Raw genomic sequence first — 17,262 nt, forward strand, 5'->3', positions numbered from 1 at the left:
TTTCTGTTTTGAGCTTGTAGATCGGCTATTTTTGCTACTTTTGTGTGACAGAATGTCGAACAAAAGTTAAAATACAGAGATAAGAGTCTGCCTGACAGTAGGCAATGTGGCCCTCTGGAGTGAGTGTGGAAATATAGTGAAAGTTGCCCACCACTACATGTTCTATTCCATTTAAATTCTTTGTATGATTTTTTAAACAGAAAAGGAGAGGAAACGAGAGGAGGACTTGAAGAAACTAGAGGAAGAAAAGAGAAAGGAGGAGAGGGAACGAGCGAAGATGCGAGAACAAGAGGAGGCCATGGCGAGAATGAGAGATCGTAGAGAGATGGAGATGAGAGAATGTATGGAGAGGAGAGAATTAGAGAGACGTAGAGAGGAGGAGAGGAAGGAGTGCTTACTCAGCTAATTAGCGAGTGGGAGGGAAGGTACCGCGCGTTTGACAACAGAAAGATAGACAATGTTCCTGTAGGCATGTTCAAAAGCGGCATAGAATACGGAGATAATTGTGACAGGGGTGGTGACATAGAGGGTGCCGATATTCCAGGACTTGTTGTGGAGGTCGCAAAGTCCCCCAAAAAAGTTGGTGCTATTTGGAAGTAAATAATCAATCTACTGACCCTAACATTCTCTGGCTGCACCATACTGTGCAGCCATTTCCCCCCTAATCAATGTCATTGTGTGATATACTTTGAAATTGTATTTTATGTGATGACAGGCACCATTGCATCTTTGACACTCCTATGTTACTTTTTCTGTTAATTTTGATATAATCTTACAACATTTTTTTCTGATGTATAAATCTACATGCTCACGATTGCATCGTTAGCTTGAAGTAGTGGGTATTTTCGGAGTGTGACACAATGAGGCCTCCCTCCATTAACAACTAAGTCATTAGATTAAGCTGCTGCCTCCATTAAGGAGACAAAACCCAATAATTTAACTATTTTACAATTGTATAATGGGATGTAACATTAATAATCTCTTTGATCTTGTTTGTAGTAGGCTTAATGATTTAGAAAGACACTGAAGGATGCATGTACTTTTTAGATTTTGTTATTAAATTGCTTTAAATAAAATAATGAATAAAAGTTCATGTATCTGTTCTCCCTTATTACATCCATTAGAATAACATTATTATAGCGTGGGGTGGGGGAGTTGCAGCATGAACCTATGTGAACCGCATGCCACAAGGACCACTAACAACCAGTGTTGCCATATCTGCTTATTATAAACAGCTTTTTTTCTGTAAATATTGGTACAGTAGTTGTGGGTTGCGTCCAAAATTAATATGTAATTGTCTGCGTAAGTATTGGGTTCCACTTGCTCCTTATGTAAGGGCATTTCTTATTGGTTAGTGGGCAGTACCTCATTGATTAACATCGCAGGTGTCCATGTTAGAGTGGTGCCAGTCTAAATGAGATTTGCCCAAGGTAAGATGTGTTCCTCAGCACACTATATTTTCAACAAGAGTCTGTATGTTTACCATGATACCATGATGAATACTGGTTGTTCTAAACATGCTAAATGTACCTGTTGTGGAAATTCAATAATTCCTCGGTGAGAGAATGAAGTGTTAATACTGAAATATGGTTTCAGTAGATTTATTAAATACAACAGATGACAATAATATAATTCCAATGTAATATAATAATGAGAATAAGAATAAAGAACAGAGAGGGAGAGGGAAAAGGGATGGACGGACATGGAGGAAGGGAAGGTGGACAGGGTCCGGTTGTCTCGGAAGGCAACGGGAGTCTGACACAGATCTGTATGCTGGGGCAGCTTAAATAAAGATTCTACAAGTATACATACACATTGTTAGGATAATTCTGAGGACTGACATTCCTCTGTCTGACCAAAAGATGTGTTCTCAGCACTTGAGTATGGAAGGTCAATTCTGCCTGACTATGAAATGTGCTGCTCAACGCTCAGCGTCCAAGAGCTGCATGGGACACTACCCTGACCAACTATAAACATGTGTTCCATTCTCATCGACTGAGAATGGAAGGCCCACTGCTATATGCCGAGGCCATAGTCACTGCCCTAGCCAACATACTGACGCCTGATACGAGAAACATTCTCCTTGCATTCATAAAACCTTATAACTCGTCGTCTTGCTGTCTAGGTCTGCCGCTTGCCTACAGAGGAATAGCTATTTGACCTTGCTGTGTGAGCCTGCTGCTTGATAAGTGCACTGAGGGTGTACTAAACTCATAAGACATATTATCAGACTAATTTACTTCTCTTGGGACATTACATTCAGACAAATCAGCATACATATATATGTATATACATGTATATAATAATATAACTGAAGCAAGATGAATACTAAATGCATAATCAACTAGAAAAAGTGCTCCTCGGAGCACAGGTCTCCGCCAGGTCAGGTACGTTATTCTGGCCTCCTGGTGGCGCTATAATAGGCCAATGTGAAAAGGGTGCCAACCGTGCCATTTATTCTTGCATTGACACTGCATTCATGATTTGAGGCATTTTGTTCCAAAAATGTGTTTTGCTAAATTAGACCTGCTGGTGGCGCTACAACAGGCCAATGTGAGAAGGGTGGTATTTCTTCCTCGGCCTAGTGGGAATGTACGTGTGAAATTTCACAGAAATCGCAAGCTGTGTGTATACTTTGAGGCTTTTTGTTCAAAACGGACCAATCCTGCAAACTTTGGAAGCCAACCTTAGGCAATGAGGATGGAATATGGGAAATCAGACAGATCCGTGTTGATCACATGACTATAGTGATACTGTGTACCGATTTGCATGACGTTTGGATAAAATTTGTAGGAGTAATATAAAAAAATGGGTTTTGCACAAATTGGCCTCCTGGTGGCGCTATAACAGGCCCATGTGAAAGATTTGGGGCAGAGGTTCTGAATTGGCATCCAGGGAGTGTGTGTGCACAGTTTCGGAGCGATCGGGCCAACGGTGCCGGAGATTAGCTGGTGACAGACGGACACACACACAAACACACACCACGGACACACGGACGGACGGACAGGGGGTAAAACATACTCTCTCGCCATGCCTTTCGGCCTGGCGGAGACAATAATCGATAAATCAATAGCCTAAAGGGAATATAAATTGTATTTCCGTTACAGTACCTACATGAAGTAGTGATGCTTTGTACATGTTTTCAATTAGTCATTTTGACATACCAAACGGTATATTGTTTACAACAAACTGCTGCTATAATTTTGTTGGAGACGTGCTGAGGCATGGGTGTGTTACACCAAAAGAAGTGACTGACCAGAGACTTGTGTACATTCTTACCAGAATAAACTGTCAACAAAGAGAGAAGTGGTCTGGAACTTCATTAATCCACAACACAATGCAGATCAAACGTTACATAGGTCTATAACTTTATCCAGAATGTTTTCAGTTAGTCTACTTTCATATAAACAGAAGTGACGCTCCTATAGGCCTATCTGCTGTAATATCATTACATTATTTCTCACAGTTTATTGCACATCGTACAAATACAGATGATTGTTGCTAGTGATATCAAGTGATATCAAGCTCATAACTTCAGCTATGTTTCATAGCTATTTGTACTTTCATGTACAAATAGCATGTACAGTATATCTATTTAGAAAACAAGTTGTTATCCATGGTTCATACAAAATATTGAACACTTGTGAGTTCAGCGTTTCATTCAATACATTTTGAAGGAAAATATATAGTACAGTATAATGTGTAAAGTGATTAACTTAATCTCAATGCCTCATTACTGTCCCTCCTCGTTGAACTGAAATGACACGTGTTGCACCTTCTAGTGATGCATTTAACTTACCGCAAAGAGTCTCCTACCAGAGAGTTTGCCGGTCATCAAATTATTGGCTTAGGAATGCAAAGAAAAAAGAAATCGACATCAATTCAAGGCTTCATGGGGTGTGTAATTGATAGAAAATAAGTATTTTTGGGGGTGAACTACTCCTTTAATGTTAGGGTTAGGCATAGTGTTTGTGAGGTTAGAGTTAGGGTTAGGCATAGTTTTAGTGAAGTTAAATGTTAGGGTTTAGACGTAATCAAGGCGAAACACCAAGGAAAGAGGTAGGCCTAGTCCCGGTACCAAGGCTGATTCTGTTTGGTTTGGTTCAGATGCAGTACAATTTAAATCCACTTAGTGGCATCATACACCATGTGATTGTATTTCTCAAACGCTTTAAACATGGACCCATATTTAGCATTGAGTGACCATGCATCAATAGACATTGATAATGACATTCCTATTTCTACTTTTCTGTTTTTATTTTCAACAAGATGTGTATGCATATTACAGTTATTGTCACCTTTTAAGTGCAGTTAATGTTGACAATTGCAGCTCACCAACATCATACAGTAAATGTATTGTGATTATTTTAAGCAATCACAGAGTATTTCTCACAAGCAATAGCATGTTTTACTGCTATTAAACATTTCAATAACCTAGACATTCATACCTTACACCATGAATTCCTTAAACAATACATCATATCAAAAGTCAACTTCTACTTTTAGCATCAAACAGAGACAAAATAGGCTACTGAATCCACACCCAACTGTAAAAAAGGTTTAGCATGTCAAATGTGAAAGTGGCCTTTGTAACTGTCTTATGAATGCTGAACAAGTGTTGTTCTTTGGCATTGTTCATCTCAACAATGCAATACGTTTGGGGGGGATGGATAGATAGATAGATAGAATTTATAGTCTTAAGAAAATGATTGCATCATCTGAAAGAAGAGAACAAGAATATATTACAGTTGTATAGAGAAGACTTTAAATCACTGGGGTCAGTGCTACCGATGATGAATAATGCTGGTATTCATACAGTATACCTACATGTTATACCTTTAACAGGTAACCAGAGAATACGCGCCGCAGTGTGTCTGTTTCCTCCTCATTGCCCTGTGCATTGAGGCCCTCCACACTGGGCCTATGGGCCTGACCACAGTTCACCTTGAGGTCCTGCTTGCTCCCTCCGTCTCTCCATTTATCCATGCCTACCTCCACCCATTATTCGTTCCATCCATCCCACTACTACGGCTTTTGCTGCTACTGCTACTAGGCCTGCTACTTCTAGTCCTGATACTGCTGATACTGCTACAACCACTCCTACTGCTGCTAGTGCTTCTATTACTGCTACTGTTTTACTACAACAACTATAATAATAATGATAATAATAATAATAATAATTATTATTATTATTACATTAAATAGTAATATTCATACTATTATGATATTTTAAGTTAAATATAACGTCCATTAATCATTATATGCAGTGTTATTTATTGACGAATTTGACTCGGAGAGAGAGAGAGAGAGAGAGAGAGAGAGAGCATGTGTACAATCCCGTGCTCCAGCAGATCAGGCCATTTCTAAGAAATGACCCCCTGACACAAATGAAAGTGAAAGTATGCAACTATCTGCCTTCTGTTACTATGAGACCAATGTTATCTGTGGGAGTGGGAGTGGTGGACAAAGTAAACACTTAGGCCACGTGTCCACCAAGATGTTTTTTCCTGAGAACAGAGCACGTTTTTAATTGTTTATATTTGGGAGCGCCGCGTTTTCAGCCGGGACAAAAAGCCTCAGTGGACACGGTGCCTTAGGTGTGTGTTATATGTCAATGTCCCAACTTGGTTCTGTTTCCTCCTCATTGCCCTGTGCATTGAGGCCTTCCACACTGGGTCTAAGGGTCTGACCAGTGACCACAGTTCACCTTGAGGTCCTGCTTGCTCCCTCCGTCTCTGCATTTATCCATGCCTACCTCTATCCATTATTCTTTCAATCCATCCCCCCCTGGCTTTTGCTGCTACTGCTACTATGCCTACTACTTCTAGTCCTGCTACTACTGCTGTTGCACTACAACCACTCCTACTGCTGCTAGTGCTATTACTGCTACTAGGCTACTGTATTGTTAATTATTCTACAGCTGCTGATTCTCCTACCACTTCTAATGCTACTATGTGCAACTGCTGCCTTAACTCTGAGGAAGATGTAATTCACATGGAAACGTCAGTCACTCTTGTCCTACCACCTTACTAATACAAGACGAGTAAATGTCCGAGCTGCTCCAGTATCTCCTTTAGATTCTTAAAGAGGTGGTGCCGTGGTTTTGCACTTTTTGTATACTTTTTTGAAAAAAATCTTCCTCCTAGTATAACCATAATACCTGATGATTATGTTTTAGGGAGGGAAAAAATCACTGAAAATCACGGCACCCCGTCTTTAAACATTTGAGTGTGATGAGGAACTTTTACATTAAAAGTGATTTGCAGGCACAATCGCACCGAGTGAAGTAGCTGCCATGCCCACGTTGCTTTCAACATCCTTTAAAATGTGTGTGTGTGTGCGTGTGTGTGCGTGTGTGTGCGTGCGTGCGTGCGTGCGTGTGTGTGTGTGTGTGTGTGTGTACTATACATTATGGTCATGAACAAATACCTGAAACCATGTCCCACATCTTAAATGGTTGCCATGTATACAAGGGCCCCTACAGAAGTAGGCATGACAGAATAGTTGACTTGATATTACCACTGTGAAGCCGAACATGTTTAGCTTGTGTAATGACGATTCTGTGTTCTCTAAACATTACAGCTAAGACCCCTGATCTCATTGTTGTTGGAAACCATAGGGAGGTGTTCATTCTCGAGGTCGGCTGTAGTTTTATTTTCAGCCGACCTCGCCAACCAAAGTGCTAAAATATCATAAGCTAGAGCAGACCATCTCTCGGCTATAGACTACAGAAGTAAACTTTTAATTTTCTATCTTTGGTAGCCATGTGTACAAGTTGGTTGTGAGGGCCTTCAAATGGCCGGCCTCTCCAAAAGGAGGGCCAAAATGTTAGCAAAGTAGGCTACTGCTCAGTATCAGCTATAGGAAGCCGCTCAATTTGGAGGACGCGTTGTTTCCTTTATCCATGATTTATGTCTCCTGTGTCTGACAAGCATGTCAACTATATGGTATTATGTAACAATGTTCTGCCGTCTAGGCACTTAAAACTAAGGGTTACTTCCGTAACCCCGGTTTTGTAAATTGCGAACGAGGTGTTCACATATGGGAAACAGCGCCCTCTGGCGATGTACAGAAGCTTCACATTCACTCCCTCAGGGCCAAACCCTTTTTGGCCCGATGGGTCTTCCGTCGCTTTCCGGTAGCCCTCTTACCCGAGGGCACAAAAGGAGACCGGAACGCGGAAGTCATTCTCTTGATACACCAGCTTCCTTCTGCCTACGGTGAAGCAAAAAGAAGGGTGTTTTTGTGAACACCTCGTTCGCAATTTACAAAACCGGGGTTACGGAAGTAACCCTTAGTTTTGCTACATTGCTCTCTCGGTGTTCACATATGGGAGATATAAACCCCCGGAATGTATCTACAAATCGAGATACCACAATACCTGCCCCAGTACCGGGCGCCAGGGGCGTGGCCCTCAGCACCCAGGCGCCATCAGACCCACCGGGTCTGAGGCAAGGATCAGGAAAGTAGGGCCCTGACACACCATTGTCAGCCCTAAGAACTAAAAGACAGGCACAGCCTGTCCATCTTCGTGGAGGGCCCTGACAGACCGAAGTCCGCCTTACTGACCTAAGGCCCGGACGTCGGCCTATGACATACTAGGCACAAGGGCATGAACAGATCCTACATCCGTTCTATGCCCCTACCCACCTTCAGGTGGAAGCCGCACCCCGGACTGCGAGCGCCAAAGAAGACGCCGCCACGTCCAGGCTAGAAAAACAGCGAAAGTCAAGGAGACTACCAACTCGCTGTCATGTAGACGTCCTGAAAAACCCGCCTCTGCAGAGGGCCCAGGACGTCAACACCCCCTAGGAGGCACAAGGGCATGAACCGACCTTACGTCTGTTCCATGCATCTACCCCACCGTCAGGTGGAAACCACGCCCAGGACTGCGTGCGCCATGGAGGGCGCTGCCACGTCCAGGCCAAAGAGAGCAGCGAAAGTCGAGGTAGACGACTAACTTGCTGCCGTGTAGGCGTCCTGAAAACCACACCTCTGCAGAGGGCCCAGGACGTCGACACACCCCTAGTAGAGTGCGCTCTCAGGCCGTCAGGCACTGGGGCTCCGCTACTAGTGTACGCCAGGCGAATAGCATCCAAAATCCACCGGGAAGGCGTTGACTAAGCCACCGCCTTCCCCGTGACCCGGGCCCCAGAGAAGCGAACAACCGGCTGGGTCGGTTCTGGGCCACAGTCCTTCGGACATACACCCTCAGGGCCTTCACTGGCCAGAGACAGTGCAGCCTCCGATCCACCTCCGGGCAACCGGAGGCAGGTGAAAAGCCACCACCTCAGTAGGCTTTAACCACTGCTAGGTAGTCTTGGGGACAAACGCCGGGTTGGGTTTGAAGACAACCCTACCGTCACCTCCAGCGAACCTCATGCACTCTGGGGTCACCGAGAGGGCACGAATATCGCTCACCCGTTCCGCTGTCAACAGCGCAACCAGGAGTACCGTCTTGAACGTGAGGAACTTTGGTTCCTCCGTCTCCAACGGCTCAAAAGGAGGACGAGAGAGTGAGTCGAGCACCAGGACCAAGTCCCAACGCGGCGAACAGGGACCTTGAGACAGGATGTGCACGCAGCGCACTTCATGAACTGGCCCACAAGGGGCTGTTTTACGTGGTTTTCCCCTCGAAGCCAACCGTGGCTCACTGAGATAGCCGCCAGGTACCCTTCGATTGTGGAGAAAACGTTTCCCAGATCATACCTATCCTGTAGGAAGATCAGGACGTCTGCTACCGAAACCTGGAGCGGAACCATGCACAGCCGGGGACCGTCCCAGATACCATTCCTCGCACACGCCCTACTTCGTCCCGTAGAGAGACCTAGTGGAGTGTGCCCTAGCGGCCTAAATAGTATCCGCTAGTAGTGGAAAAACAGTCATTTCAGCAAACGAACGACTTTGTCCACGTTCACGGCAATGAATAGTTCAATTGACTCGTTCACGTTCTCGTTCAGCAGCTCCACTCTCTAGTGTGAAAACGCCCTCGTGGGAGCGTCTTTGTTTTCTACGTCGCACGTACAGCCCAACCTCCCGTCCTATACGCGGGGGGAGGGGATGGGGGCATGCACTATAGTGTGAACGTAACCGTCCCAGAAAAAGAACAAACTCGTTCACATTCACGGCAAGGAACTAGTTAATTTCAGCGAGTCGAACCTGAACGATACCCCACTGGTAGCCACCATTCTAGGAGGAAAACCAGTCGCAGTCAAGTTTTCCCTCCACGGGCCAGACCCACAATTCTATTTCTGCGGGTCTGGGATGAAAGGTTTCGCCCTTCGCCTGCTGTCGCAGATCCCTGCGTAGCGGGAGGGGCCAAGGTTGCTTTTTAGAGGAGGGGAGCTATCCCCGACCTCCGGGAGCCCCGTACCGGAGCCACCAGCAACGCCACCAAGCCTTGGAGTCTGATCCGTTCCGGAGTGGGGTGGATCAGTTCCAGCGGAGGGCACGCATAAGGCAGCCCCCACGACCATTCGTGCGCCGGGGCGTCCAGGTCCAGCGGAGCCCGCTCTCTCATTGAGAGGAACAGCGAGCAATCTGCGTTCTCCTCCGCGGCAACTAGGTCCAGATCTGGTCCGCGACCCTGGTGCGGAAACCAATCTGAATAAAAGTCTCGCCTCTGGACAGAGGATCGGTTCCCCTGTTCAGAAGGCCAAGTACATGAGAGGCGCTGATTGATTCCAAGTGTGCGTCGCACCACAAAATCAAACCTTCGTGCCAGACTGTTCAAGGTAGGAGATCTCGGACCTCCTTGCTTGTTGGTACAGGCCATGGTCGTGGTATTGTCCGTCCTGACCTGAACATTACGTCCACTGATGTGGGGCTCAAAGTGTTTTACCGCCAAAAGGACTGCCATCAACTCCAAGCAGTTAATGTATGCTGTCCTCATGCTGCGGTTCCACAGACCCATGGCCGTCCGGCCCCCGAAGGTGGTGACCCACCCTGTGAGGCTGTCATCGGTGGCGATCATCATTCTTGAGATGATCCTCCCTACCGGGACGCCCTCCGACAGGAAAGAGGCTACTTTCCCTTGTTGGAGGGACTGCATGCATGCCGCGGACACTGTCACACGGCAAAAAACCTGAGGGAGCTCAACCAGAGAGACCGCATCCAGTGCGATACCTATAAGGTAGCGTGATGGGACTGGGTGAGCACACACTTCGTGCACTTCTCGAAGTTCAGTGTGAATCCCGGGGAGGTCAGGTGCGACACCACCAGTCTATGGTGATGACATGCATCCAGAACGCGAGTCCGCACTCAGCAACCAAATGTTCTATGTAGGTTGCGATGCGGACTCCCCTCTGTCTCAGAGGAGCTATCGCTTGAGTGCATTTCATGAACATCCTGGGACTCAAGACATTTCAAACGAGAGGACCAGGTACCTGTACACACGACCCTCGAACTCGAAGCGCAGGATTTACCTGTGCGGCGGGTAGATAGGGATGTGGAGAAGGGCGTCCTTGAGATCTAGTGAGCTCTTAGATCCAAGATAGGACGTAGCCCCCTCCCCTTTCTTCTTGACCAGGAAGTATCTCGAGTAGAAAACGAGCCGGCTTTCTCCTGGTGACACTGTCCTTACGGCGTTCTTGCGTAAAGGGAGGCAGTCTCCTCTCGCAACGTCACCGCCTCTTGACCACTAGCGTGTAACAACAGTGCTCTGTTGGCCATGGGTGGTCTGGTGGAAAAAGCAGTATGTACCGCCAAACAGTTCATTTCAGTGAACGAACGATTTAATTCACGTTCACGGCAATGATTTGTTCAAAAGATTCGTTCAAAGAATCGTTCAAACCGCCAAACAGTTCATTTCAGTGAACGAACGATTTAATTCACGTTCACGGCAATGATTTGTTCAAAAGATTCGTTCAAAGAATCGTTCAAACCGCCAAACAGTTCATTTCAGTGAACGAACAACTTAATTCACGTTCACGGCAATGACCAAAGATTCGTTCAAAGATTCGTTCAAGGATTCGTTCAAACGATTCGTTCAAATGATTCGTTCAAGTTCGGTAGTGCTCCCGGTCCCGGTGGGGCGTAAGGGGCTACTATGTGCATGCAGACGTGTGCACCTGATCCCACTAACATGACTGCACAATGCACAGTCGCAGGAGGAGTTAACCAGTCCGCCTGTCGTGTGTGCGGTGTGCTGGGGGGGCATGAACGAAAACGTGAACGTAACGGTTCCAAAGAGGGAAGAGTGTCCGTTCGTTCACGTCAAGCACTAGTTCTTGTGAAAGGATCGATCATAACCGACACATCATTATACTGTCCACTCGTGTGTGACAACAAGGCCCTGTTGGACATGGGTGGTTTTGTGGAAACTGCGGCCTGTACCCCTGTGCTCTCATATGAAGCACCCAGGGGTCGGCGTTGCATTCTTTGCATCGCTTGATGCGGAGTAACAAAAGATTTGGAGGGGTTGTTATTAATGTCGGGCGTACGCGAGCCGCCATCCTGGCTGTACTCGTTGGCCCGGCAACCATGTTTGGCTTTTTCCTGGTAACACTTCCCTTACGGCATTCTTGCGTAATAGAGAGGAGATCTCCTCTCGTAACGTCACCGCCGTTTGACCACTCGCTTGTGACAACAGTACTTCGTTGGACATGGGTGGTTTTGGTGGAAAATTGCAGTCTGTAACCCTTTGCTATCGTACGAAGCACCCAGGGGTTGGGGTTGCATTTTTTCCATTGCTCGATGTGCAATGACAACGGATTTGGGGGGGTTGTTATTGTATTCGAGCGTACATCAGCCGCCATCTTGGCGCCACTCGTTGGCCTGACAACCGTGTTTGGTGTTACTTCCGGGCCCATGTACGCGGCCATTTTGGAAATACTGGCCACGCACGTGGGCGCCGCCATTGTTGCCGGCAACACGTGTCTGCGAGCAGCAGCGGCCATCTTTATTGGCAACACGTGTTGTGCAGTGGGGGCGGCCATTTTGGCTACCCCCACCTTCCTTACAACAATTTGGCTTATATTTACCTTGTGACTTTCTTTCATGGACCAAGGAAAATTTTGGCGTGACCCTTGTAGGAAATGACGGTTTTGGCCCGCCATAACGCCTTTTCTCTGTCCAACGACCACCATGGACCCCCCGTGGGGGGTCCGTAGTGGTCGTTGGCTCATTTTGGGTACTTTTGGTTGCAATCTTCTTGGTTGTTTACAAGCATTTTTTGTCATATAAGCAACATTCGCAACATAAGCAGGGGACACAATCACATTCAACAGTGCATACACATTCACGTAATTCTCTACAAAGACATGTGTATTCAACTGTGCACGCATACTCACGTAATTCTCTACAATGACATGTGATTGCGACGGCAGGGCTTTTGGTTGCAATTCTTTTTTGTTTTTTGTTTTTTATTGCACAAGCACTGTATTGTCATATAAGAGACATTTGCAACAGAAGCAGGGGACACAAGTGCATGCACATTCACGTAATCCTGTACTATGAATTGTGTGTCTGTGTCTTGTAACTCGGGGCTAGTAGCGCAGTTTTCTGTCGCCGCTAGCTCCGGTTTGGTGGGGTTTGGAAGGCGTCGCTGTCCCTCTGGTCAAGCTGCTCGCCTCTGGTCGGTAGCGGGTGGGGCGGAGGAAGACTGGGAAAAGCAAGCTGGACCTACCTGCCGGGTCTGTGGTGAACCACCGTGCCCTTCCGTGGGTGACGCACAAACCGAGTACTCTACCAGCCCATTCTGTGGAGTATTTGTCGAGAAAGATCTCCTGTGTGAGGCGTCGCATCTCAGCTAGCGCTGGTATAGCGGCGTCTCCGGTCTCGAGTTGCTTTTTTAAATTTACACAGACACTTACTTTGTCATGGAAAAACATTTCGAGCCACACAAACAAAGGGAACACATAGGCATGCACATTCGGCCAGATCTGTACGCTGATGTGTGTGTCCACGATGGCGCGTGCGTCATGGTAGACTGTGTGTCCCACTCATCCAGGGGCTGTGAGCAGGAACGGGTGTCGCGTCCCCACCGGGGGGGAGGGGAGATCCAAGCTGGCTCCCCGGTCGTGGCGATCGGCGGTAGTGTTAAGCTCTCGTCGAGTCATCGTAGAGGACGTAGGTGGCTAGGCTAGGCTAGACTAGGCCAAGGCCACTGAGCTAGCTAGAGGCCAGGCTAAGCTAAAGGCTGTATTAGCTAGGCCAAGTTAACTAGTCTGGTTAGTTTAACGTCCGTAGAATGCTGTGTTTTCCTCGTCCGGAAAAGCACGGCGGGGATAGGAGGGAGAGAAGGAGGTCCGGGGAACTCTCAATGGACTGAGAATCCTACCCGTCGCTTCAGAGTTAGTAGAACCCGCAGACCTCGATCTTGTAGAAAGGTGAGAAGCTCCTTCATCGTAGGCAGAAGGAAGCCAAGAGAATGACTTCCGCGTTCCGGTCTCCTTTTGTGCCCTCGGGTAAGAGGGCTACCGGAAAGCGACGGAAGACCCATCGGGCCAAAAAGGATTTGGCCCTGAGGGAGTGAATGTGAAGCTTCTGTACATCGCCAGAGGGCGCTGTTTCCCATATGTGAACACCGAGAGAGCAATGTAGCAAAACTGTCTGTTTTCCTATTGTCTGACTGCATTGTTTATGTCCTTTGTACAAGACGTTCTTGTACTTCTGTTTATGTGGACATACATATATTTCATGTGTGTGTGTGTGTGTGTGTGTGTGTGTGTGTGTGTGTGTGTGTGTGTGTGTGTGTGTGTGTGTGTGTGTGTGTGTGTGTGTGTGTGTGTGTGTGTGTATGTGTGTGTGTTTGTGTGTGTGTTCCAGTAGATCAGGCCATTTACAAGAAAAGACCACCCGACACAACTGAAAGTGAAAGTATATGAAAGCTTGCTTATACAGCGTGGCAGGCTGTTGGACTAAGAGTCAAATGTCCTGGAAGCTGGACGACAGAAGGACTAATAGCCTAGCTGTATGGTCTCATTCAGGTTGGTGAAAAATATCATTATTCTGGTGTGCTATTCCTGTTTTCATTACTCTGGTATATCTAGATGCACGATTATGAAATTATGGACGTTATCTGATCTCCGATTATTTGCAGGGTCATGTTGGCCGATACCGATTCCAATACCGATATATTACATTATTATATATTATATATATATTGAATTGCTGAATCTTTTCATTTTACATTTTTGTATTGCTGGTGAAAGTTGATGGTAAGCCCCCCTCCCCACTAACCCTACTGTGATGAAAAATATTTATGGAATAAATACATTGATTTAATATATATATGAAAGACAATTGACTGACTTTTAAGTAACAAACTAAACTATAACATCATATTTGTATGCTATAATAAGCCATCTGCTTATTACAGAATAATTTGAATTGTTGTATAACACAAAACATTTAGTGGGCTAATGTATATGTTATGTGGCATATGAAACTAAGATCATTGAATCTTGTTTGTTATTGGTGTTATTCATTATTGTCTGTTGCCTATATTCGTAGCCTCTATTCTAAACAATGCAGCCTGCCTTAGCTCTCCCAATCACAATTCCCTGGAGCCACCACTGTGTGTGATACACAGACTAAGCTTACCATAAATACAATCATTGTTTAGTTTATCACTGTCTTAATTGGCTTTTTGACTAAATAAGCTTCTCTCTCACCAACACATGCAACAGCCTGCTGTTCTGTGAGATAAAGGCAGCGTGTGTGTGAGGAGGGCTATATATGGTAAGGCAGGGCTGACTCTCTTACAGTAAAGAGACAGAGACAGGCAGACTGCAAGTACAAAAGCCATTGATGGTAATATTATTATTGCATCAGCAATGCAGCGTCATCAATATCGGCGAAAATAATCAGGTTTATTTTTAGATCGGTTTGATACAGATATGGCATTGTTCGGCCAATATTGGCCGATTTTGATACGCTACAGATTATAACTCTTTGTTCATTTGATTTATCTAAAAAAAGAGAGAAAAAGTATTACAGTTGTACAGAGCAGAATTATTTTGTTGTGATGTTTGTGTAAATATATGCATATACGTATGTATGTACCGTACGTGTGCGTGCGTGCGTGCGTGCGTGCGTGCGTGCGTGCGTGCGTGCGTGCGTGCGTGCGTGCGTGTGTGACACACACACACACACACACACACACACGCACACACACACGCACACACACACAGTATATGTATTGATGTATTCATTCATTCATTCAAATCATTTTACCACTGTGTTTCTTCAGGTAAAAGAATACACGCAACATACACAAGGTGGAAAACAAAGGTACACGGTGACGGAACACAATGGGTGAGTTGTTCTTTTTAGATATTTTTTGGTTGGTCAATTTTGATAGTTACTGTAACTAAACAGATAACACTCAAGTTTTTTGTATAGAAAATCATACAAAGAATTTAAAGTGGAATGAAATTCCCATCCATTCCCATCACCACCTAAATATTTGCTTTGAGCACAAACTGCTTGCTTTTCATATTATTTTAGTTGTGTTCATTCAGCAGCAGCAACTATAGTTCATATATCTTTATATCATTTGTGTCAGCAGCTGGATCTGATGTGCGTATTGTGCTTCTGGGCAAGACCGGCGTGGGCAAGAGTGCCTCTGGGAACACCATCCTGGGCACAGAGGAGTTCGTCGAGGAATCCTCACCTGTATCAGTGACCAGCCAGTGCAGGAAATGTGAAACCAAAGTGTCAGGAAGAAAGGTGGTGGTGGTCGACACGCCCGGGCTCTTTGACACATCGCTGACCAATGAGGAGATGAAGGAGGAGATTGTGAAGTGCGTGTACATGACCGTACCCGGTCCCCACGTCTTCCTGCTGGTGATCAGGCTGGGCACAAGGTTCACCCAAGAGGAACAGATGACCATGAAATGGATTCAGAAGAACTTCTCCAAGCAGGCTTTGAAGTACGCATTAGTTTTGTTCACTGGTGAAGACGCCATAGACATACCGGTGGAGGATTATATAGAGAAAAGCCCAGAGCTTAATCAGCTAATTAGTGAGTGTGAGGGAAGGTTCCATGCTTTTGACAACAAAAAGAAAGACCGGTTACAGGTGACCCGTCTGCTAGCCAAGATTGATAAGATGGTAAAGGCCAATGGTGGACAGCATTACACAGATAAGATGTACTTAGAGGCCCAGAGAAAGATTCAAGAGGAGGAGGAGAGAAAGAGGAGGGAGGAAGAGATGAAACGACAGGAGGAGGAAAGGAAAAGACAGGAGGAACAGAGGGAGAAAATGGAGGCCATGAAAAAGGAGTTGGAGAGACAAGAGAAACAGAGGCGTGAGGAAGACAGGAAGAGGTTTGAGGAAGAAAACAGAAAGAGGGTTGAGGAGGAGAGAAAGAGGAGAGAGGAGGACAGGAGGGAGTACGAGAGGAGAAGAGAGGAGGACAGGAAAAGGTCTGAAGAACAAGAAAGGAGGAGACTTGAAGAGGAAAGAAAGAGTAGAGAGAAGGAGAAGAAGGAGTGGGAGAAGAAACAAGAGGAAGAGAGGAAGAGGCTTGTAGAAGAAAACAGACAGAGGCTTGAGGAGGAGAGAAAGAGGAGAGAGGTGGAGGAGAGAAAGAGAAAGGAGGAAGATGTGAAACTACAGGAGGAGGAAAGGAAAAGGCAGGAGGAACAGAGGAAGAAAGAGGAGGCCATGAGAAAGGAGTTGGCGAGACAAGAGAAACAGAGGAGCGAGGAAGAAAACAGACGGAGGCTTGAGGATGAGAGCAGACGTGAAGAGGAAAGAAAGAGTAGAGAGGAGGAGAAGAAGGAGTGGGAGAAGAAACGAGAGGCAGAAAAGAGAGAGGAGAAGAAGGAACGTGAGGAAGAAAAGAGAGAGGAGGAGAGGAAACGAGAGGCAGATAGGAAGAGATCTGAAGAGAGAGAAGAGAGGAGAAGGGAGGAAGAGAAGGAAAGGCAAGAGGAGAGGGAGATCGAGGAGGCAAAGAACAAGTTATTCTGCAAAGAACACCCGTTATTCTGGGAAATGTTTTAATGACACCTGTAGCTTTAGTAGGGGGTGCAGCAGTTGGGCTGGTTAAGGCAGTAGTGGATGTTCCTGTAGGCATGGTCAAAGGTGCCAAAGAATACGTAGAGGATCGTGAAAGGAGAGGTGAAATAGAGGGTACTGATATTCCAGGAGTTATTGTAGGTGTAGCAGGAGCAGAAATAGCGGGAGGAGTTGTGGAGGTCTCCACTAAAAGTCATAGATGGTGTGACAGATATGGTTGGTGCTCTTTGGAAGTAAATAATCAATCTACTGACCCTAACCACATTGTGGTTTTATTGTATTTTATGTGATGAC

The 17,262-nt window shown here is 45.9% G+C and overlaps 1 protein-coding gene across 1 annotated transcript; it reads left to right on the forward strand.

Annotated features, from left to right (window-relative positions):
- Positions 1-13,882: 13,882 nt before the first annotated feature.
- On the forward strand, positions 13,883-16,953 carry LOC308080288 (uncharacterized protein; the record flags this gene model as incomplete). Its single annotated transcript, XM_080422082.1, has 3 exons — positions 13,883-13,928; positions 15,194-15,258; positions 15,512-16,953. The coding sequence occupies exons 2-3, from the start codon at positions 15,255-15,257 to the stop codon at positions 16,951-16,953; spliced, it is 1,446 nt and encodes a 481-aa protein (XP_080278208.1). The 5' UTR covers positions 13,883-13,928; positions 15,194-15,254.
- Between the last annotated feature and the right edge of the window lie 309 nt (positions 16,954-17,262).

Source organism: Gymnoscopelus braueri (genome assembly GCF_963280865.1).
Source record: "Gymnoscopelus braueri genome assembly, chromosome: 24".
NCBI lineage: Eukaryota > Metazoa > Chordata > Actinopteri > Myctophiformes > Myctophidae > Gymnoscopelus > Gymnoscopelus braueri.